General features: G+C 42.0%; 3 protein-coding genes across 7 annotated transcripts; 2 read left to right on the top strand and 1 right to left on the bottom strand.

The window, feature by feature from the left end:
* Positions 1-10: 10 nt before the first annotated feature.
* aida (axin interactor, dorsalization associated) lies at positions 11-6,484 on the bottom strand. Of its 2 annotated transcripts, XM_071919087.2 has the most exons (12): positions 6,258-6,484; positions 5,435-5,501; positions 5,287-5,340; positions 5,034-5,088; positions 4,863-4,926; positions 4,180-4,283; positions 3,990-3,998; positions 3,585-3,707; positions 3,252-3,374; positions 3,030-3,147; positions 2,836-2,935; positions 11-254 (listed from the first exon to the last, which is right to left on the bottom strand). In XM_071919087.2, exons 1-11 carry the CDS (start codon positions 6,362-6,364, stop codon positions 2,836-2,838), a joined length of 924 nt encoding a protein of 307 aa, XP_071775188.1. In that variant the 5' UTR covers positions 6,365-6,484; the 3' UTR covers positions 11-254. The 2 variants fall into 2 exon arrangements, with proteins under 2 accessions (XP_071775188.1, XP_071775189.1); XM_071919088.2 differs by lacking the exons at positions 11-254; positions 3,990-3,998 and having other exon boundaries at positions 872-2,935.
* Positions 6,485-7,785: 1,301 nt separating this feature from the next.
* rnf8 (ring finger protein 8, E3 ubiquitin protein ligase) lies at positions 7,786-12,061 on the top strand. 4 transcript variants are annotated; one of them, XM_071919078.2, is made up of 9 exons: positions 7,786-7,984; positions 8,226-8,354; positions 8,438-8,883; positions 9,012-9,219; positions 9,460-9,522; positions 10,043-10,132; positions 10,241-10,348; positions 10,615-10,819; positions 11,646-12,061. In XM_071919078.2, the coding sequence occupies exons 1-9, from the start codon at positions 7,862-7,864 to the stop codon at positions 11,834-11,836; spliced, it is 1,563 nt and encodes a 520-aa protein (XP_071775179.2). In that variant the 5' UTR covers positions 7,786-7,861; the 3' UTR covers positions 11,837-12,061. The 4 variants fall into 4 exon arrangements, with proteins under 4 accessions (XP_071775179.2, XP_071775178.2, XP_078145982.1 ...); XM_071919077.2 differs by having other exon boundaries at positions 11,643-12,061; XM_078289856.1 differs by having other exon boundaries at positions 10,615-10,826; positions 11,646-11,823.
* Positions 12,062-16,913: 4,852 nt separating this feature from the next.
* drc5 (dynein regulatory complex subunit 5) lies at positions 16,914-20,067 on the top strand. The gene is made up of 4 exons (XM_071919066.2): positions 16,914-17,070; positions 17,193-17,761; positions 18,434-18,883; positions 19,897-20,067. Exons 1-4 carry the CDS (start codon positions 16,914-16,916, stop codon positions 20,065-20,067), a joined length of 1,347 nt encoding a protein of 448 aa, XP_071775167.2.
* Positions 20,068-21,517: the final 1,450 nt, after the last annotated feature.

Below are 21,517 nucleotides of genomic sequence, written 5' to 3'. Positions count from 1 at the left end.
AACCTTTATTATGCACATTTTGCTGTGTCATACAATGCTTTTCAAATGCATCTATTTTGCATTTTTGTATAATATACACAAAGTACTGGGAAATTGGAAATTTTAAAAAAATATATGCAAAGGTGTATTCTCTTGTTTCTGTGGCCCATGCACATGAAGATATTTCCCTCAGGTTAACATTATTCAGCCCTCCAGTCTGTTTCCAGCAGGTTCTCAACTGGCAGGAACACGGTGTGACATGTTCAGGTTGTGCACTGTGGGTAATTGCATCAAAACGAGTCCATTAGGACAGATTGCTCCAGAGGTAATGCTTGATGTCAGGCACCTTCAATACATAATTGCTTAACTCCACAGCTAAAGTGCACTGCATATGTCCCATGGTGCTTGAATATTCTGATGTCTACCATACACTCTAAAATCCCATTGAAGATATAGTAAAGTGGCCTAATACCAGCTTTGCTGACAAGGAAAATTGAAGAAATTTGAAAAATACTCCAAAACCCAGGCTAAAGGCAAGTTCTGCTCAGCTAAGAAATGCTCTTAAAAGTTGACTATGATACTGTTTTACCCAGTGAATAAGGTGTATAAGGTAGCAGCCCCCTGGCCAGATAACATTGTGTCTTGCTGGCCCGTCCCAGAGTGTAATGCACACCTAGTGTTTCTGGCCTGCTGGTGAACAATATTAGGTTACAAGAAAGGGAGTCGAACACTGCAAGCCACAAACAAGCAGCACAATACTGTATGTAGGTCTGCTTCTCTGCCTCAAATTAGTCTGCAATCTTGAATCATGGAATGAATATCAGAAAATTAGTTAGAGAACCTGTCAGATTGTGACAAACAGGAGATCTTGTTAGAAGTTATTGCTCTTTTTGTAGAGGTGTGTCAGTTTTACATGCAGATTTACCACTTGATGTAGGAGTGATCCTCTGTTCTTAATATTCATTCACTGCAAGGTGCTGTGGATGAAAGCACCCACCACATGGCATGTCATGTCACAAAGAGGACCTGGCCAGCAGCATTTTGTAGTTTATTAGAAATGAAAGCAGTGTAAATATTCGATACAATTTCCCTCAATCTGTCAACGAAACTAAAATACTGTCAACAATTGTCAGTCCTACCATGTCATAGCGCGCACATACAGTTATATTCATCGATTAGTGTATCTTATCAGAATTAATTTACAGTCCTGATATCGTGACATTACAAAAATAAAATCTAAAATCAAATATTACAATGTAGAGAATGTTTTAGTGTAGAATCAGAATGGAAACGGATAACGTTACATGCAACCTCATTTTTTAAAAAAGCCCTTTATAACAGGGTGACATCATAACATTTCAAAATAAAAGTAGTGGGCTCTTAGTAACAACCGCAGAGAAAGACGATCCTTAAGACATCAAGAGTGCACCTCTAGCTCTGTTTGTCAGTAAAGATGCATCTTCTACACACAACCCCACGCAAGCATTGGTCTAGTCTAACTGTATACATGAAAGATGATGTTCCTTTGATGTTCTTTTGATCTGCACAGTAACACTAGATAAACATCATCCACTTCATTTTCTGCTTTCTGGCAAAGTGTTGCTGAAACATCTGGGCCGTGACCAAACGCTTGTACTGCATACAGAATACACACCGGTATCTACAGCATGCCGACCACACTGCATCCATTTTAGTACCTACACATTTAGAAAAAGGTATGCAAAGCCATTTCGACGCACTACATTCAATACATACTGAAGCATGAACACCGACACGTCTGTTGTCCGGATTTCACCTGGAATTGTGGGGGGAATTTTCTTATTCTCATCGATTCTGTGCTGAAACAAATATTCGAGTATAAAAAAAGCTGGCATTGAAAGCGTATTCATTTGAGAAATTTTGACATACACAAATTTCAGAATCGGTACTCTGAAAACGCCTACTCGTCCAGTAGGATGTAAAGGCATTTGGTCACGGCACTGCTGTGCATTATACATCGACGCCTTGATATAACATATGACTCCACCTTTCAGCTTTATAAAGCCCACTGCCGGCTACACATTACACACTGGGCCCTCCTGGACTATGGGACAATTTAGGAATGCACTTTTGGTGGCTTGACTGAACAGATTGTGTAACTGTCAAGAGTTTGCCTTTTATTTCAACCTTTTATTTATTCAGGGAATAGGTTTGCTGAGCGTGCCCAGATTTCCCCGGCCGGTCCATGGTCCATAGTCCAAACATCGGGACTCAAATTCCATTAAGACTCGAGCTCAAATTAAGCACCTGCAGTGACTCCCAAACACACAAGTCGTGCTGCTTCCCCTTTTTTTTTTTTTCAAAGAGCGAAGGAAGACTGGAGATGAGGCGGTTTGAGTTTTAAGAATACTGCTGCTGTCAGATAAAAACCTTCAACCTTCATATTAACACCCTTAATTTCAGGTAAACACTCATGCCTTCTTGAAACTTTATCATGGGTTCGGCCCTAGGATAATTAAACCTGCTCTAGCTATAAGCGACCATGTAAACCTTCAGTTCAAGTAAAAACATTAAAAAAAAAAAAAATCACCAAAATGGGAGTTAGAAGGGTTTTCTGGCACAGCAGCAACATATGCACAGTCGAAGAAAACTGGAGGCTACGAAACTGCAAAAATAATCTGCTGGTCTGAGCTGATGTGACGAACGTTTAGTCACATCAGCCTTTATTTTCTACTTCCAATCGTGAAAAAAAAAAAAGGGACTACGGCCTTGATTTTAGTATTGCTGACTGCTGGAGGATGACGTGATAGAGATTAAAAAAAAAAAAGAAAAAAAAGGAGGTGCTTCAAGGTTGACGGCATGCTCCATCCGACTAACTTAGCTGTCCTTGTGCAACGTCTGATGAAGATGCAGATAGAGTGGTTTCTTTGTCAGGAGCTGCAGTTTCTTCCTCTTGAAGTCGGTGGGCTTCTTGTACCTGAGGTTCAACAATAGAAATGCTTTATGATCCTTATCACACAAAGGAATCCCGTGAAATATTCGGACTAAAATATAAACTATGGATCACTCACAGCTCAATTACGATGGGACCAGGCTTGATCTCGTCCATTTCCATGAAGGCAAAACATTTTGTGCTGGTAAACCTCTTTTTGGGTTTGTAGTGCTTGAATTCGAAGAAGATAGCTGCCCCTGGAGGAAGAAATGATTGCACGGTTAGGTTTACAGTATCTCACTTTGGCTAACAGTGTCAGCCAAATGCCTACAGTGTAAATGTGTGTGTTGTAAGGCGGCACCTTTCGGTAGTCTCTCCACATGTCTCTGGATCTCTACATCAGTACTGAAGTGGATGTAGGTGTCTTCCTTCCTGGTGGCCACAGGAGTGTCCTGCACTGGGTTCACATCTACACCATTCACATCTGCAGGGACAGACACAGAGGGCATGATTTTTAGCAGAAAAGACATTTTCTATAATGAGACAGTAGAAAAGCTGAGAGGGATAAAGTAGAAGAACCACAAGCAGAGAAAAGAGTCTGGCTGGAATCAGTCTGAAGCCAGCAGGAGTTTGTGAGTTTCCACTACAATAGTAAACATTCATGTGAAATGTGTAGGTGGGATGGGAACTTTACCTTTTATACTAATGGTCATGTAAGGATCGATGCATTGCCCCGCATCCTTCAACCCAATTTTGTCAATCTTTAAGGTAAGTAGTGTCATCCCAGGCTCGGAAGGTAACCGTGGCAACAATGTACCTGGAAAGGACAAAGGTTACAGAAATTAACAGCTGTGCACAGTACTTAAATACTGAAAATTTAACAATTATTGGTAGTAGAACATAGTCTGCATAGCAACACCCTACTATCACTTACAACTAGCTGCTTCTAAAATGTATAGGATGGCAGGCATTTTCTTTTTTCGTTCACATTTCGGTCTGTTCTGCAACAAGTTCTGTGCACATTTCCATTGAAAAGCTGTGATAAAACATCTACCATGCAGTGGAGGACGAATATAAAGACGCTTTGGTCAAGCCGTACCTTGCAAAGCTGCAAATGAAGCAGGCGGGGAGGAGCGAGTGATGAAGCCATGCACAGCACCGACAGAAAGAACAGAAGAGACACACACACACACATATACACACACGATCAGGACCACAGGACAACGTGACAAAAATGGCAGAACGCAGCACATCAGTTGTGGGTGGGGGAAGCTGTGGTCATACAGTACCGGGCACTCTGGGGGGAAAGGCCTCCGGACCGCCGGCTCCTGCTGCAGCATCCTCCTCCTCCTCCAGCTCCAGGTTCTCCTCCTCCCCCGGAGCCAGGATTTTCCTGACGGAGAGGGGACGGAAAGTTCCATCAGTGGAAAATCGGGTCGATACGGCAGCAGAGGGAAGGATGGAGAATACAAAAGGATAAGAATAGAACAAATATAGGGGATTGAAGGTAATATAAGTAGTTGCAATGAAAGAACGGAATGAGAATAATGCAGATAAAGCGTCTTCGCTGACAGATTTGCAGGTTTAAAGTGGATAAGCATCATTAGCCGTTCACATTATCAGATGTTTAGATTGGAGTATATATGTACTTAACTGTGTGCAGGCATGCAAATGTGTATTATAAGCCGTTCACATTATCAAAAATTACAGATGGAGATAACACATGTACAGAAATGTGTCCAGATGTGCAAAAGTGCATTGTAAACCACTCAGTTTTTCTGAGTATATGTCAGATTTAAGTAGCATAAATGCATGACTATTTCCAGAAATATGCAGCGGCTCATACACAGTGGCATGTACAGAAATATGTGCATGAACACAGATCAAATTCTGATACTGCACATGGAGATATAATGTAAAACACATTCATAAAAAGGTAAAGAAAGTAATACAATGATATTTAAGGACTTACCTCAAGGGCACTGGCTGGACATCAAAGGGAAATTCTTTGTTGTAGGTCAGTACATTTTGAATAACTGTTGACAAAAGGAAGAAGCCTTGAGTAAAATAAAATAGCCAGAATAACCCAATGATGGCACGAGGATTAACAATGTGACACTTTCTTCAAAGTCGGTAAACTTACTGGGTTCCAGTTTCTTCAGGTCTTCTAACTTGAACTCCTCCTTTGACTGTGTGCACTAAGGAAGAGGAGACATAGGTTCCATATAGTTCAATACTCTGCATCTTTAGGAAGAAAGCAGTCATTTCCAAGCCCTTTGATCTATGTGTATATATTGACAATGAAAGAAACAGACAAGGACAGTCAAAGCTACACAAAGGAATCAAAACTTATTGAAAGTTTAAAGAAATAAACGCGAGGATCATATGACACAAACCTGCAAACTCGCACTTCTCATCTCCAAGCATGTTGCAAACTTCCCTAAGGTTTTCTAAGGTCAAAAACAAAACAATGGTTAGAATATATATATATTTAAAAAAATATATTAAAAAAAAAAAAATGAGAGAAGACGTTCTGTCATTTACCTTTTGCTCTTCTGTGAAGTCAGATGAATTTGTTGACTGGACCTCTTTCTGCAGCTGCCGGGCCAAGCTAGGACCAACATGAACACAGTTAGATGCTTTACAGCGAAACTCCCTTGCATTGTGAGGCGGCTGCACTGATGCGTGGCCGGAGGCGACATTAAATGCATTTGCGCCCCCTGCTGGCCAAAGAGAGAAGGTGCGGAGATCTACATTTTGGATTATAATTAAATGTCATTTGCGCTGATAAATCCATTAAGTTGACGACCGGATCGCTGCTCGAAAAGGCGTAGAGACCCTCGCTGTTCATCCTGCCTGCAAGCAGCAGCCATTCCTCTCTAAACAGATGAAAACCCCACCCATAACAATGAGAGGGTGTGGCTCACTATTTCTCAATATTCTGAGAAATGTTGGCCCATTCCTGCACTGCATGACACACAATATTACACCACATGCAGCTGTAGTTATATTTTCCCAAACAGGCTTATTAAAGAACTCTCCATCAACCAGACTGTGGTGAATGAAGTTGATTGGGATGCATCATGGTAGGCTACTTGCACGGCTTGTGCAACACTGCCACACATGCACGTCATGGATGGGTAGGGTTTGTTTACTGTTATGAAAACTGACTGACAGATCAGAGGCTAACTTCGTGCAAAGCGTCACCATGCATGAACTATCTCCTATGGGCTATTTGCCTGCACATCAGAAAAGACAGCCGCGGATGGATTTGGCGGAGCTACAGAGAAACAGAAGCATGCGGTGCTGTTTCGAGGATATAAACCAGTTGCGGAGAGTCACGATACACATGTTGATTGCAACTTACATTTGGTACTCATCTATAGCCTCCACTAATTGTCCCCACGAATCAAAGTCTGTGCCTTTCCTAAAACTGGCGTGCCACTTCTGAATAGTCTTGTTGACATCAGACATTTTCACAGGGCGGGTGTGCGCGCGCTCTCAGGTCAGCATCGCCGATTATATGAATCTACAAGCCTTGCAGCATCGTCGTCACCCAGGTATCTGCTGTCCAGAGGCGCACAGATAAACCGGTGACACCCCGACCAAGCCCTTCTGCCTGCTCACCCTAATATCGCATCCGTGAAAGAAAGGAAGTCCCGCCTAATAAAGGGGGTGCGCGCGTTTTGGAATAGGGGGTCGCCCGAGTGGACGGGAATACTACTAAACCCGCACAATTTCATAATACTCTATTTACATTGACGATGAAATTGTTCTATGCTAGTATAATTACGAGAGGCCGTGATTTACAGTGATTTTTAAACAGCTACGAGGTGTTGTTAGGCACCAGGACGGCGACACGACGTTCTAGTACAAAAAACAAATGTTCAAGGAATCTTTTTTTTAACAAGAATATTATTTTTTCGCCAAGTGTTTGAAGAGAAGATGAACAAAGTGTTTGCTAAGCGACACACCGGTATGGGTGGGTGCTTTTCTGTTGGCGTATTAATTGTTAATAAGTCACAGGTGTGCTTTTATCACTTTTTTCCAAGAAAGGATAAAGACGTTCAGATTAGAACAGAAAAAAGAAACATAAGGACCAGAGGGTTTGCATTGCAAACATATACAGAGGAAGACATGATAATTTTATAGACAATAAGTTAAAAGTATATTAAATGTATCAGGTATTTATTTACAAAGGCTTCGAACGTGACTCAGCCGGTCAGAGCAGATGAGTGAAACTATCAGCTGTATGATTAAAAGTTATCTCTAGCTTTAGCTTAATGGTGTATAATTGCATTTTTAAAAGTATTTTAAGGCAGTGAATGCCCCCGTACACCACCTGTCTCCGAGATGAGTCTCGCGAACTAAACAATCGCGTGAAATCGCGAGATAGCCTGTAACTGCAAGGCTGGAGTACCTGTCAAGTCAGCTAGAATATAGGGACTTCCGGTTACAACTTTACAAATTGTTGACGAACATTCCAACGTTTTTGAAGTAAAACCTGAGTAAAACAAAATACCAAATTGAGAATACAGAATATAGTGAATGACTAATATGTATTAAATTCAAATACAACTGTATTTTTTCTTAAAGGTCCTTTTCAGAGCATATGTAATGTAGGCCTATGTAAGATGCCATATTTTTAGGGCTTTCAAAAATACACAGGGAAAGACCCAATCACTAAACATATAACAGACAACTTGAAAGGATGTCTACTATGTTGAAAAAGTCAATTTAATTCGCAAATGCTATGGAACGGGAGGTTCGGTCGGACAGAAAAAAACAATAATTTTTATTTTATTTTATTTTGATGACAAATCACCTGACTTCCGGTTTTATTCTGGCTACCACTCTCTAACTTGACGCAGTTTGAGTGCCTTGGGGCAGAGGCTCTGAAAAACGAAACCTCTAGTGTTTTGTTTAGTTTTTGGTTAGCTGGCTTGTTAGCCAGTGACAGAATGAGATAAAATGGACATTGTAACATCTGATTCTTGTGCAGCTGAAGAGGACGAGTGTGCAAACACCGAGGCTTGTTGTCTGATGCGAGTCGGAAGAAATTCAGACTGGCTTCGTTTGCTCGACAACACAGAGGTGCAGTTTGCTAACTAGCTAACTTTAACTTACAGCTTGCGTAGTTAAGATAGCGTTAAATTCAACTTAGTTACCTGAAATTTTACGTTACTCCTTTGTAGTGCTCTTTTTGTTCTCATTACTCCTTCTTTATCGAGGAGTGGTAATGTTAATTCATTAGCTCAATCAACCAAACTGTAGATAACTAACTAGATTAATGTTATTGGTTACCATTGTTGTGTTTTTGTTTTGCACTGTCTAGATAACGATTGGACGTGGTTTAGACGTCACTTACCAGCTCTTGTCTCCAAGCTGTCCCCTAATGATCTCCAGACTACACTGTATTTTCAAGCAAATGGAAGATGGCCAGTGGACAGTGACAGACACAAAGGTAGCCCAGTTTCTGTGTGCTCAAGTTTAAATATGACGCTATGAAGTGCAGCTAATAAAGACTATGTTTCTTTTCTTTCTCAGAGTCTCAATGGTGTGTCGGTGAATGGACAGCGCATACCTGTTGAGACAGTTAAAGGCCTAAGGCTTGGGGACTCAGTACAACTTGGGGTTCCTGTTGTTGGAACCAAAGTTGAGTATGAGTACATACTCGTCCAGCGGCCCCTCAAAGACATTAAACCTTACCTAGCGAAGGTACATAGTGAGAATGCCAACACAGCCTTTATATCCAAAAGGACAAAGAGGAAATTCAACATGGATGAAGTTGAGCCTTCTACCTCATCAAAGCCCAAGCTCTATCGCTGCACTTCTTCAGACAAGTCACTTGCACAGCCTTGCCCTCTAGTGGAACATCAGCCGAGGCCCAGACCTAGCCAACCAGAGGAAACTGGTCCTAGTGCACAAGTCCAAGGAGTAGACCGACTCTCAGACGGCTGCGGCAGTCCCAGTGACCTGGACAACTTGCAGATGTATGTCGGACCGTCTAATTCCTTTGTGTCACTGCAAATGAGACCCAGTCTTTTGTAGATACGTATGGAGCTCCCGTTGTGATTACATTATGAATCAAACATTTGATCTCCTGTATGTTTTTTTGCAGGTACAGCCAGAATATCCTGATGCTGCGGGAGCGGGTTGACGACACCCAGAGGCGAGTAGCGTCGCTGGAGGGAGAGCCACAGCAGGTCGACCCGCTCAAAGAGGAGCAGGTCCGGGAGCTGCAGAGCCAGCTGGAGACGCTCAAGACTAAGATGCACAGGATGGAAACGTTAGAAAAGTCCTTCAGTGAAACCAAGAAGCAGCTAGAGGTGAGACACTTGACTCAGTAGATCCTCTCACACATGGAAGACACAGCTTTGCCAGATTAACTTCTCTGACTTTTGTTTGTGGTATACAGTTTGTCTAGACATAAGAAAATGTTGCTATGTAATATGTTATACCAGAGAAGCATATATAACCCATAAGAGCATAATTTTCTGTGAGTCAGTGTTATACGCACAATACTCTCATAAACAGAGGACTAACCTGTCATGTTTTTTGGTGTAAAGGCGCAGAAAACACGGCAGCAAGATGAGCTTCTGAAAAAAAAGTTGGATGTCGCCTTGCAAGAGGTAACTGGCACAGAAATGTAGCTCTTACATAATGATGTATACCGACATTTCACTTTGGTACGACATTTTCATTTTTCAACATATTTACCTGATGTGACTTCATTATCTTTATTTACCAATATACAGGATCGGATATAACAAAACATGAATGTGTATTTTCAGTGTTTTTGTGTGTATTTGCCAATCTGCTGTAGTTTGTATATGTGTTAGAATTATGAGACTCTGAAGTAAAACAAAACTTTGCATGATAATTGAGTCAGACACCAGCACTGAAAACTATAAATGTAATTCCAGAGTGAAATACTGCTGAAAATATTTGTTGCATAGTAGATAAAAGGGAATGTGATGTCCTGACTGGTTTTACTGTTGGTCAATTATAGGAATGCAAATGCAACCCCAAACCATATAGTATGCATCTAAATGTGATGCATCAAAATGTTACCAGTGTATTATTTATAGTGTAGTCTTCATACATGAGTGAATTTGACTAACTGTTTTGTAAATCTGTTTATGCCCTTAGCAAAAGAAAGTTATAGAAGAGCTTGCCCTTTCTCGGCAAGACTTTGAAGAGGTTCTCTTGGCCAAAAACAAAGAGTTGGAAGTGACTAAGGTATGCTGCTATATTCACAGTAACTTTACCTTTTGCACTTCTGCATATTTTGGTATGGCCTCAGCAGAATTTTGAGGCTTGGAAATTGAAATCTTTCCCTGTTTGTAGGAGGAAAAGGAGAAGGCAAGAGCCCAAAAAGAGGAAGTAGTCACACAAGTGACTGAGGTGCTGGAGAATGAACTTCAGTGCATCATTTGCTCTGAGCTCTTCATCGAGGTGAGACTAACAGTCACTTAGTGTTAGTCTACAGAAATTGCATCCTTGTTGTTATTCTCATCTATTGCATTTTTTCCCAAGTACAAATCCCACGTGAGCAGTCATATTGGGATTACCTTGTTCAAGTTTCTCAAATACCTGCAATGAAAAGTAACATCAAAAATTTGGTGTTGTTTTGGCTAGGCAATCCTCAGTAGTAAGAACTGTTGCACTCTCATCCTCCCCTAGACCTTACGCGTTTGCATCTTAATCGTTATCCCCTACAGGCGGTCATCCTGAACTGCGCTCACAGCTTCTGCTTTCACTGCATCAAGGAGTGGCGTAAAAGGAAAGACGAGTGCCCCATCTGCCGGCAGGTCATTCAGTCTCAGACCCGCTGCCTGGCGCTGGACAACTGCATCGACAGCATGGTGGACAACCTGAGCCTCGACATGAAGGCCAGGCGGCAGACGCTCATCACTGAGAGGAAAGGTGAGAGGTGTGTTACCAAGGACCTTCATTAGTTTCCCGCAGTCAACACGGCCAGGAACAGCCTTGAAAAGTCTAAGCAGGGGAACGATGAATGAGTAATGTTCGGCCCGCCCTCAACAGCAACCAGATGAGATGGCCTTGAGCAAAGCACTTGACCCCCAGTTCCTATAGTGAAGCTGCCCCGAGGCCAGCAGTAAAGGAATATAGGTGTGAATGTGTTGAACTATGAATGCGAGGCAGGTGGTGCTGAAAATGAACATGCATTCTGAGCAAAACCCTTCCCTGGATAAATAAAGGTTGAAAAAATAACACAACAGTGATTATATTAGTGAATATATTCAGGTTTACAGTTAATGAAAGAATACTGATCACAATACAGATATGTAAAAAGGTTATATGTTGGACTAAAGCATTTTGTTTTCCCAATGCTGCATTCAAAGAGCAAGGCATTCTGATTCACTTTAAAGATGGTGTACTGTAAACTGTATTGTATACTGTAAGTGCTTGGCTATGTGTTCGATTAGATGAGAAATAGTAGGACATTTTGATGTCACGTTTAAGTTATTGTACAAAATCGCGTTGTGCAAGCCAGTCTTTGAGCATTAGGGACATCACAAGTGCTCTTCCCTCACAAAGTGTAGCCGTGCTAAAGGCACATGGAGTTTATTCCCATTTTAGATTTCAAATTCATGTGAAGGAAGTCGGGGCACGAGGCACCGCACACCTCGAGGGGGAAAAAAGTGTGGAGACTCAGGAGGGAGGATGTTGCTTTTTCTAATGTTTGTGAAGAAAGGCCGTCATTGTGTCTTTCTGCGTTCACCAGCAGCAAACCCTGCAGAGGTGATGGTGATCCACGATGACGACAGCAGCAGCAGCGACAGCGACGGGAGCATGGTGTCCATAGGTAGCAGCTTCAGCTCTGTGGTCTCTTTGGACACAGACAGCAGCGTCCGCTCGGAGTCCAGTCCATTCCTAAATAGTTACTCAGATGCAAGTGTTGATGAACTTGATGATTAGCCCCTTTTCCATTTGGGCAGTGGTGAGAGTTGGACTTTTTTTGGTGTCAAAGTTTGCATTTCCTTGGAATGTTCCTGGGGCATTGCAGACAAAGCTTGGTCTCATCAGGAGTCCAGCGCTCAGATTAAGCTATGGTTCATGTTTTTCTTTTTGTATTATGATCAGTTGGTTGTCTTATTGTCTTTGTTTATTTTCAACAAAAGGAATAAAGTTTCTTCCTATGCATTTTCGCACTCAAAGTCATTACCTGCCTTTATGTTTTGATACAAACCTTGACTTTGTACAAGCATTGATTCATACATTGGTTCTTATGAACTGGTAAACTTCATCTGGTAGTAGTCATGGTAACCTTGTTCTTTTTTGATGATGCCTGACTCACAAGTTGTGACATGTGAATGACCTTTCAACAGAGAGACAGAGGGCAAACAGAAAAGAACACTCTGGTGGGATTCCAAAGGTGGAGCACTTAACCACTTAATCTGGGCGCAACCTATCAGGTTTTGTGGTGGAAAAATTGCCAAAAAGCCTTTGGCTGTGCATGAAACAAATAACATAAACAGTAATGTGATGATACTGTGATTCTTAAAGCATGATCAAACCACATGCATCACCAAAAAGGTTGACATTTTTACTTGACTTACTTATTTTGCTCTTGGTCAGTTGCACCCAAATGCGTTCATCTTGTATCTTTAAGATGGTTTAATGTGATAAATGTACCAGTTTATGGAGTTTACAGCAAAAACGCTTCATGATTTTTGCATTCGATCTTGGTTGGTGTAATGTAGACACAAGATGGCGCCAGTTAAGCAAAAGCAGATTAGTAGATATGATGTACTGTATAATTGTTCATATTTTGTGATGCAAGGCTATTTTTTCAAGCCCCTAGTTCATTTGAGAACTTTGACATGTGCCACAAGCCTTGTCATGCATTGTCACAATATGCAAGGCAAAATAAAATTTTCAGTCAACTGTGAAGAAAAGGTCTGCAAGGATATCATCTTTATAAAGGTTTTTTTTGGTCATTGATGTCACTCCGTTGCTTCCTACAGTACACCTGTGAAATAGTATCCAGAAATGTACTGCATACTACTGATAACTTCCAAAATGCTATATGTATCTATTTGGTGGGGAAGGTTGCCTGATGTTCATTGGTCATTTAAAAAAAACATGATTACATTTCTCTAAATATTGCTGTTGTGTAAAGCTTAAAATCGTGCAAAATTTGAATAATATTCAACAATGAGTTTTGCATGCCAACCATCACTTTCAGAGCGGGTGTCACACTTTTCAAATGGCCTTCATTTTGTAAGGAAACTCTTCCAACTGCTAAATCCGTCTATCTTTTGGTAATTTCACACATGCGGCAATGTTGCCTAGCAACTAATGCAACAGCTCCTTGCGCTCTGAAAGCAAATGGAAGTGTGATAGCACCATCCCCAACGGTGATGCAGGAAATATGGCACACGCTCCTCACAGACAGATAGGTGCTGTGTGTTGCTGTGTGAACTCCCTGTACGTGCTTCTGCACCGCAGCTCTAAGAAATGTAATTCTGCCATAAATAATGATGGCATGTGTTCAATACTCCAATACCAAATCTCTTATCCATACAGAACAGCCGGCACTCTGTGAGATATATGAGCTAATATCCCACTGCACTGTATGCTGCAGAGGGGATGTGTGCACTGTAAATGAAAAAGAACATCAGCAGTTCTGGTAATTTGTTGGCATTTGATTAAGGATTGCTGTGAATTCCTGGTGACTAGTGGGCATTTTAACCTATTTTCTGCCTTTTGTTAATGCTGCATAAACAGTGAACTGTGATTGCATTACACTCAATGACTTTTCAAGCTGATCATTAACTCTCTACATTTCTTGTTTGGGGCAGATTCAGGAATACCCAGCGCCATGATTCACCCCACTGGGCCTCTCTAGTACCCAGAGTGCACTGGGACAGGACGGCAGCTTCCAGAGTGCGCTCGCCTCCTGTGCCGTGGATGGCTGATGTCACGCCAGTCCATTAAAAGCCGGAGTGCGAGCGAAGCGTGTGTCTGTCGGGCCGCGTTACACGAGGACGACAGTGATGGACTGCCTCGGGGCTACAGTCGGAGCCTCGTTCCTTCCCTCCCTCCTCCGACCCTCCGACTCTTGGAGCAACCTCCATGATGCGTCACGATGTCAGTAACAGCCCACTCTCTCTCTCTCTCTCTCTCTCTCTCTCTCTCTCTCTCCACCTCACTCACTTTCCCTTTCCACATGGGCTACAGAAGCAGTTTTGCTGCATCATGTGCCTAGATCCGTCCATATAAGTTCATATTAAAGTGTGACCCAGCTTATTACACAATTGGTGAAATATCCCTAAAACAATATTACATCATTAGAGTCTAAACATAATCATATAACTGCATCCTCACACACACACACACACACACACACACACACACACACACACACACACACACACACACACACACTTCAGATAATGTCCTGTTTAAAAGCTTTTGCAGAGTCAACGCATCTTGCACTTAAGCTCCAGGGCCAAGTGATTTTTATATACATACAACATGTCCCATTCAGTATTGTATTGAAGTCTTTTGCAAACTGTAAATATGCAGCTAGACTCTTATATCTATAATGTGACTGGTGGGTTGCACACCAGAGAAACGGTGATTCTACCTCTCGTCTATGTCAGATTGAAACATCACATCCCCCCGGCCAGACAATCAGCTCTTCTCAGCCAGCTCTGAAAGGTTCAGTCTAGAGTGACTGTGCCCCTCGCCGGCCTATCTGTATGAGCAAACAAGCCCGCCCAGAGAAGCGTGGCAGACTGCAGAGGAGAGCTATACATACTCAGGGCGAGGGTTGCTTGAAATTGCACCCCCCAAACACACACACACTCACACAAACACTTTCCACACACCCCACTCCAGCCAAACAATAGCTCTCCTGCTGCAGCTGATGATAAGACTCCCACATTCTGGACCCCATCAATTCCAGGTCTTGCCAAGCATAGCATGGCACAAATCATTGGTTTTGTTGAGACTAAAGCTGACCAAGCTGTTTTTCTCTGTCTAGACTGAGATTCATTATTTACACTACAGGAGTTATTGCATGAGAAATAAAAAAGTGCCTATAGGCTACTGGATGGTTTACTGTCGATTTAATGCCAGTGTAATTTATCTATCATCCTAGTTGGCATACCCTTTACCCAAATAAGATGTACATTTTTCAAGTTCATTTCTTGCCATGCAAAATATTTGATACAGAGTTTGAATTTATCTCAGCATTGGTTCACAGCAGATTGAGTTGGGGATGGACAAAGCCATTTTACTGTAATTTTCACATTTATTTTGTGTTATTTGTTGCCAGTCACAGGAAAGCAGGAAAGCACACTGAAAGCAATGTTTGCTGATTTCTACCCTTCCACATTGCGACTGCTTGGTGCCATTGTTTGTCCAATTCTTGCAGATGGATCCTCTCCAATGCTCTTATCCAAAAGGCCTTGGTCCATCTGCCAGCTCTGTAGAATCCAAATGTTCTTCACAGCATGATCAGGGCGCTAACCACGCTGCACCAGCATATAGCCTCCTGTAACACTGACGCACACAGGCCCACAACACACTCATTCAGCACTCACACTCAAGGTCATCTTCATTTTATGTCCATGCATGCAGTAGTGTCGTCTGACTGGAAAAACACTATTGACTCTAATGGAACAATTGTCAGGCAATCTGTTGTGAATTTCTGCCCTCTCCTTTTCATGCATGACATTATAATTAATAAAAGAGTACAGTCCAACTCATTTGTAAATCATTGATGAATAGAAATATAAATAACTTGCTATATGACTGTCAGTATTTACATGGTAAATTAATTGTTAATTCCATATAGTAGATACATATTAAACTCAAACAATAATATATGATGGTAAATAATCTATGTAGCCTTCTAAAATCATGTGACATTAATTCTCAGTGTTTTTCAACTTGGTCATGGTGTAGCCTACTTGCATTGTTGGATGTTAGGTCTTCATATAGGTTGGCTTTAAGGTTGACTCCAAACATACTTGTCTTCCAGACAGGTTGCTCAGTCCAGCTGTCTCTACATGTTCAATCTTGGGTTTTGGTATAAAAACAGTGCATGGTACATGATGCATTTACTTTACTTACCAAGCCAATATCAAAGGCTTTGCGATTATACAAAATCAGCATTTCTTCAGCAGCCGTGTGTTAGCTAGGGTCACATTGAGGAGTGTACATCTTTCCATGTTTCTGGGGAGGAGTTAGCTCAGTGGTGCTCAAGTCTGGTCCTCAGGCTCCAGAGTCTCTGCCATGTAGTTTTCATTTTAGCGATCTAATAAGGAACTAATTTAGACCTGGGATGAATGCAATTATCTACCTGGCAGACTAGAAAACCAGCAGTAGTACTCTGGACCCCGAGGACCGGATTTGAGGACCACAGAGTTATCAGGTTTCCCATGGCACCGCCCCTCTCCCGACAGCGTTCAGGGCTCAAACTCCCCTTGAGCAAAACTCTGAGCGTCGTGTTGCCAAGGAGACAGACAGAGCCAAGACAAGCCAAGCACTGCAGGTACAGTAACATGGCACTCAGTTGCCCAAAACAGCGAGTTAGCTGTGTTATGTGTATATAAATTGTAGAAAACAAACATAAATATGTGTAGTTTCATTTTAAGATTGTTTGAAATAAATTTGTAGCTAAAGTGGCAATAAGCTAGTAGCAGTTTAGCTAGCTAACGTTAACATGGGGGGTCCATAAATGTCTGTTTCATGTGGATAAGCACGGCCACAGAAAGGCCTACACCTGTGGTAGGATGTAAATTCCCAAATGTTGCTGAAGGATTTATCTGCAGTAACACTCACATGTTATAAAACAAAGTATCAACACAGAAATATACTATTCTGGTTCATGAAGATAAGCAAGGACCTAGTTACCATTGCTGAGATCTAACACGTTTCATGGCTAGGAACATGGCCAAAAAAATCATCTTTATCTTAATGTCTCTTGTTTTTAAGCAGAAAAATTAAAGCTGCAAAAATTGTCTACATGACGACTGGGACAATGTCCAAGTCCCTTTATCCTCCGGTGGCAAAACTCAACCAGGCTCGGGACTGCAGGAAGATACGGAGGATCATTGCTGAAGATCCAGACTGGTCCCTTGCTCTAGTGCCTCTTTTATCAAACCTCTGCCTGCAAAACATTGTGAGGAACTTTGAAGGTATGCTGTTGTTTTCAGGAGTATCATTATACACACTCACATCAGCTACATTATAACAAGGACTTGATTGGATTTCATAGAGTGTACTTGCATTTATTACAGAAAACTTCTACCTGTTACAGAAAAGCCCATAATTGAAGAGCTTCTGTCCGGCCATAAAGACTACGTGCTGGAGAGACTCTCCCCTGCTCTGCCCCTGCATGTCACAGCCAACTTGATCAGCGATGAAGGCTACTGGAAGCGGTGCTGCAGCCAGCGGTGGGACCTTTGCGACATCTCTCAGTACGGCCACAGCTGCAAGCGAATGTTCTTTGAGAGGCACCTGGAGAACATTATTGAGCTCTTTATCCCAGATGTGACCGACCCACAGACGGTTCTAGACATGGTCCCTCTTTGCAAGAACTACGTGAAGAGGCTGGACATCTCCCAGCTGCTGCCGCCCATCAAGGAGCCCCAGAAGGCAGAAGAGGAAGACGGCTCAGACTTGGCTAGTGACAGTGGCTCCGAGGGACCATCTATGGACCACTTTGACTTTGGCATCCTGCTGAACAAGCTGACCAACCTGGAAGAGCTGCATTTGGTGTACAGGGTGAAGCACTGTGGCATGAACTTTGAGTGGAATCTGTTTGAGTTCACCTCCAGAGACTGCGAGTCCCTGGCCAAGGCCCTAAAGTCCTGTAAGACCTTGAAGGTAAATAGTAATTGCTCCTCAGTGCTTTATGGCGTACTGCCCTTTGTAGCGCTGCTCTCTCACAAAGGATGGAGCCTGATCGTCTGGAGCATGTTTTCTTATTTTATTTCAGCGTCCCCCACTTCCTCGCCAGTTACTAAGCATCATTTACAAAAATGTTTCAAATGTGGTGAAATGGGAAAATTCTTGTTGGCATAGTCAGCATTAACTGTATGCTCTACTTACATCAAACAAAAGACAGCAGAGCCGCTGGCTGCAACCTAAATAAGTCATTATTTGATACAACAGTTATGTCACATGAATTCATTACTGCATGGGAACATGGCACAAATACTACTGGTCACTTTGCATGATGGGGAAGCTGTTAGGTTCCCCTCGAGAGGATAGTTATTGGAGTTGATATCATTCCTCTGAATTGCTTGCTTTATTTTACCTCATATAGCCTCTCAGTGTTATGTAGTGCTACCATGTTAGTAGCATTTGCTCCTAAAAAATAGCTTTATGCTGTGTAAAAAAAATTGAAAAGGACGCACATATGTAACTTGTGACTGAAAGTAGCCATGGGCATTTTCAGTTATTTTTACATATGCTAAAATTATCTGTTTTCTGTGCTACTTGGAAAAAAAAGTCACCACAGTCTGTATTAATCCACATACTGTATTGCTTCCACAGCTTCTGAGGCTCCACCAAAGCAAAGTGGAGGATGACAAATGTCGTCTGCTGGTGAAATACCTCCTGGACCATCCCTCCCTGAGGGAGCTCGACCTCTCCCACAACCTGATAGGAGACAGAGGAGCCCGGGCCATCGGCAAGCTGCTCAACAGGAGTCAACTGGAGACCCTGAACATCTATGACAACAACATCAGAGGCCCGGGAGCCCAAGCTATCGCCCATGCCCTGTCCAAGAACTCCACCCTGTTGTCCCTCAACCTGCGTCTGAACCGCCTGGGAGATGAGGGGGGTCAGGCTGTCGGCCAGGCCTTGCTGAACAACAGCACCCTACTCCACCTGCATCTGGGAGCCAACGAGATGAGCGAGCCCGCTGCCATCGCCCTGTCAAAAGTGCTGGTTCAGAACAACACCCTGAAGAGCATCAACCTCTCCTGCAACAGACTGGGCATGGTAAGCAGGGCATTCCTGTACATGGTGGAAGAATTTCTCTTTTAACTGCTTAATAAGTTGCTGTCAAGCCTGTTTGATAGGGCTGTAATCAGCACAGTAAAGTCACTATTTGTGGTTAGTAAATTGGGAAGAAAAGCTACCGCACACCTGGCTTAAAGTCTTAGAGACAAAGAGACCTAGCCTTAGACAAATAGGAAAACAAGCCATAACTTGCAAGAAATTTATTACAAAAAATGTATGCAATGTTTCGGTCTATAAGACCTTCTTGGAACCATCTTTTCAATGTGGGAAATCTGGAAAAAAATATTGGTAATAATGTACACAGCAATTAGTACACAGGTAATAATATCTTTACTAAACTTAGTAACAGCTTTGTGTAAAATGTTATCGAGGATAGCACTATATTTCGAAACACTGTATTCCCATCACAGCCGAAGCATAGAGTGCAGTTCACTCCTGCCTGTACGGAAACATAGTATCGTGAAGTAAGCAGACAAAATAGCTCAGAAGTACACAGATTTTCAATTATTCATAGATATGTGTTGAAAACATGCAATAATGGAAAGCTGAGTAGGTGTTGTTTCCCCATGGGAGGTGGATCTGAATTTTCCCCTTCTCATGCTCTCTCCTCTTCAAGATTTCCTTGTATGCCTGTGAGTGGAATTCACTGCGGAGGATCGAAAATCACCCACGTAGCAGAAATGCCACGTGCAGCGGCATCAATATCTTTGACCTTGGTCTAGTCTTCACTAAAATAGAAACGCCTGTTTCAGACATAACAATAAAACACTGTTGACAATCACAATAAGCAGTTTAGAAAGTGTAGGACACAGTGGTATATTGTACAGTAAGAGCTGCCAAGGGGCGACTGTTCAAGGTTGTCAAGTCTGTCCGGAGACCTTTGAGGAACAACTGCCTGCGTTGTGCCAAATGTGTTTATTTGTTCCTTCTCTCTCTTTCTCCCTACCTCTGTGTGTGTGTGTGTGTGTGTGTGTGTGTGTGTGTGTGTGTAGGACGGAGGTAAAGCTCTGGAGGAGGGGATGTCGCACAACACCACTGTTACAGAATGTGATATCCGTCTGACGGAGGTGGGTCAGGAGAGCGGCTCCTGCATCAGCCAGGCGGTTCGGAACAACCAGAGCAGAGCGCGCAAGAAACAAGCTCAAGAGAGTAAAGCCAAGTAGACATCACCGCACCTCCATCCAATACAAACCCATCTATATTACTCATTGATCCCTGCCTCAGCTTGGTTCCTGCAGTGCTTCCTCTGTGTTCATTCAGCCGCGGTGCGCCACCACTGCATTACCGCTGCAGCAAGAGAAAATGTGAAATGAAAGTAGCCATATTTCTTCTAAAACACAAAAGGTGCAGTCCTGTTTAGATTAGGTTACAACACTTACTGTCACATCACACAATAACTCCTGGAATGCATTGAACATCACAAATTGATGATATCTAACAGTGTAAATGTATCTGAGGGTGGATTTTTCCCTTAAAGTATCTAAAGAAAAATATGTTTAGCACTGTAACCTGTACTAGAAGCATAACTTGGACCAAAACAAGGACAAATGTGGAAACATAATTAAATTACAAGCACCACTGCTGCATAGAATTTCAGAGAAAACACTGATTATATGTTTCCTATTGATATCTGTCACATATTAGGCATACACTCATATCTTGCACCACAATTAATGGGATGTGGCGACAATTGTCGTGAAATAATTTTTGACTGAGTTAATTTATTGAGCAGTTGAGTTTATTGAGCCTTTTTTTCAATTTTAATACACAGATTTGGTATGCAGTCTCTTCAACTGTATATGTAACATCAAGGCAACATTGTGGTAGTGTTGGTATACATACAGACTTGCGTTTTTACCTATATCTATTGTTTAATAGTGTAACACCTTTGCTAGGTAGCAACAAAACATTTTTTAGTGTAATTTATATTACACGATTCCCCAGCTGCTGATCCTCATTAGCTTTTCTTTAGGATCATATGGAGAGAAAGGCAAAGCACTTCTGTAATTTGATGGTGGACTAATTCAGCTGAAGGTACATACAGCACTGTACATATGATGGAATATTGATATTCTTTAGAGGGTAATAATCACTCAACCTTGTCCCATAGAAAGCTGTGTGTGTGTGTGCATGTGCGTGTGTGTGTGTGTGTTTGTTTGTGTGTGTGCCCATTCCTAAAGAGGTCAGCTCTCCCTGACAACATTTTTAGTTTAATAAAGGTGTATCAAATCTGAAAAATGTAAAAATGGGTTTAAGGGAAACAAAAACCGTTCAAAGTAGTAAATGTAAAGCAGCGCAAAGCACAAAGATGCTGTTGGCTGCATCGCCTGAAACTTTTTTTTACAAGGGACTATATTGCCATTTGCTACATATCAAATTCGCCATTTTACATCTGCACATCAAAAATGTCCCAGTACATGTTACCTTTTAGTTGGTGACACATTCAACTAAGCACAAGATACACATTGACAGTCATTCTAACCTCACGCCTCTTCTGCTTTATTTACAATACAAAACCTTCCTGCCCTAGAGTCTTCTAAATCCACAAAATCCTTTATACAATATTATAAAAAGATGAGCCCCAACGCATTCTTGAGTGAAAGAGTACATGTT

Source organism: Centroberyx gerrardi, chromosome 18 (genome assembly GCF_048128805.1).
Source record: "Centroberyx gerrardi isolate f3 chromosome 18, fCenGer3.hap1.cur.20231027, whole genome shotgun sequence".
In the NCBI taxonomy this organism is placed as follows: Eukaryota; Metazoa; Chordata; class Actinopteri; order Beryciformes; family Berycidae; genus Centroberyx; species Centroberyx gerrardi.
This window is presented reverse-complemented; position numbering and strand designations above follow the sequence as displayed.

Excerpts from the sequence above, each read along its gene's own strand:
- drc5 (XM_071919066.2), top strand. The coding sequence starts at position 16,914 with ATGTCCAAGTCCCTTTATCCTCCGGTGGCAAAACTCAACCAGGCTCGG. Across the intron at positions 17,071-17,192 it reads CATTGTGAGGAACTTTGAAG|AAAAGCCCATAATTGAAGAG; the intron begins GTATGCTGTTGT and ends TACCTGTTACAG. Across the intron at positions 17,762-18,433 it reads AGTCCTGTAAGACCTTGAAG|CTTCTGAGGCTCCACCAAAG; the intron begins GTAAATAGTAAT and ends TTGCTTCCACAG.
- aida (XM_071919087.2), bottom strand. The coding sequence starts at position 6,364 with ATGTCTGATGTCAACAAGACTATTCAGAAGTGGCACGCCAGTTTTAGG. Across the intron at positions 5,502-6,257 it reads GCTATAGATGAGTACCAAAT|CTTGGCCCGGCAGCTGCAGA; the intron begins GTAAGTTGCAAT and ends TGTTGGTCCTAG. Across the intron at positions 5,341-5,434 it reads ACTTCACAGAAGAGCAAAAG|AAAACCTTAGGGAAGTTTGC; the intron begins GTAAATGACAGA and ends TTTTGACCTTAG.
- rnf8 (XM_071919077.2), top strand. The coding sequence starts at position 7,862 with ATGGACATTGTAACATCTGATTCTTGTGCAGCTGAAGAGGACGAGTGT. Across the intron at positions 8,355-8,437 it reads GGACAGTGACAGACACAAAG|AGTCTCAATGGTGTGTCGGT; the intron begins GTAGCCCAGTTT and ends TTTCTTTCTCAG. Across the intron at positions 10,133-10,240 it reads AAGAGTTGGAAGTGACTAAG|GAGGAAAAGGAGAAGGCAAG; the intron begins GTATGCTGCTAT and ends CCCTGTTTGTAG.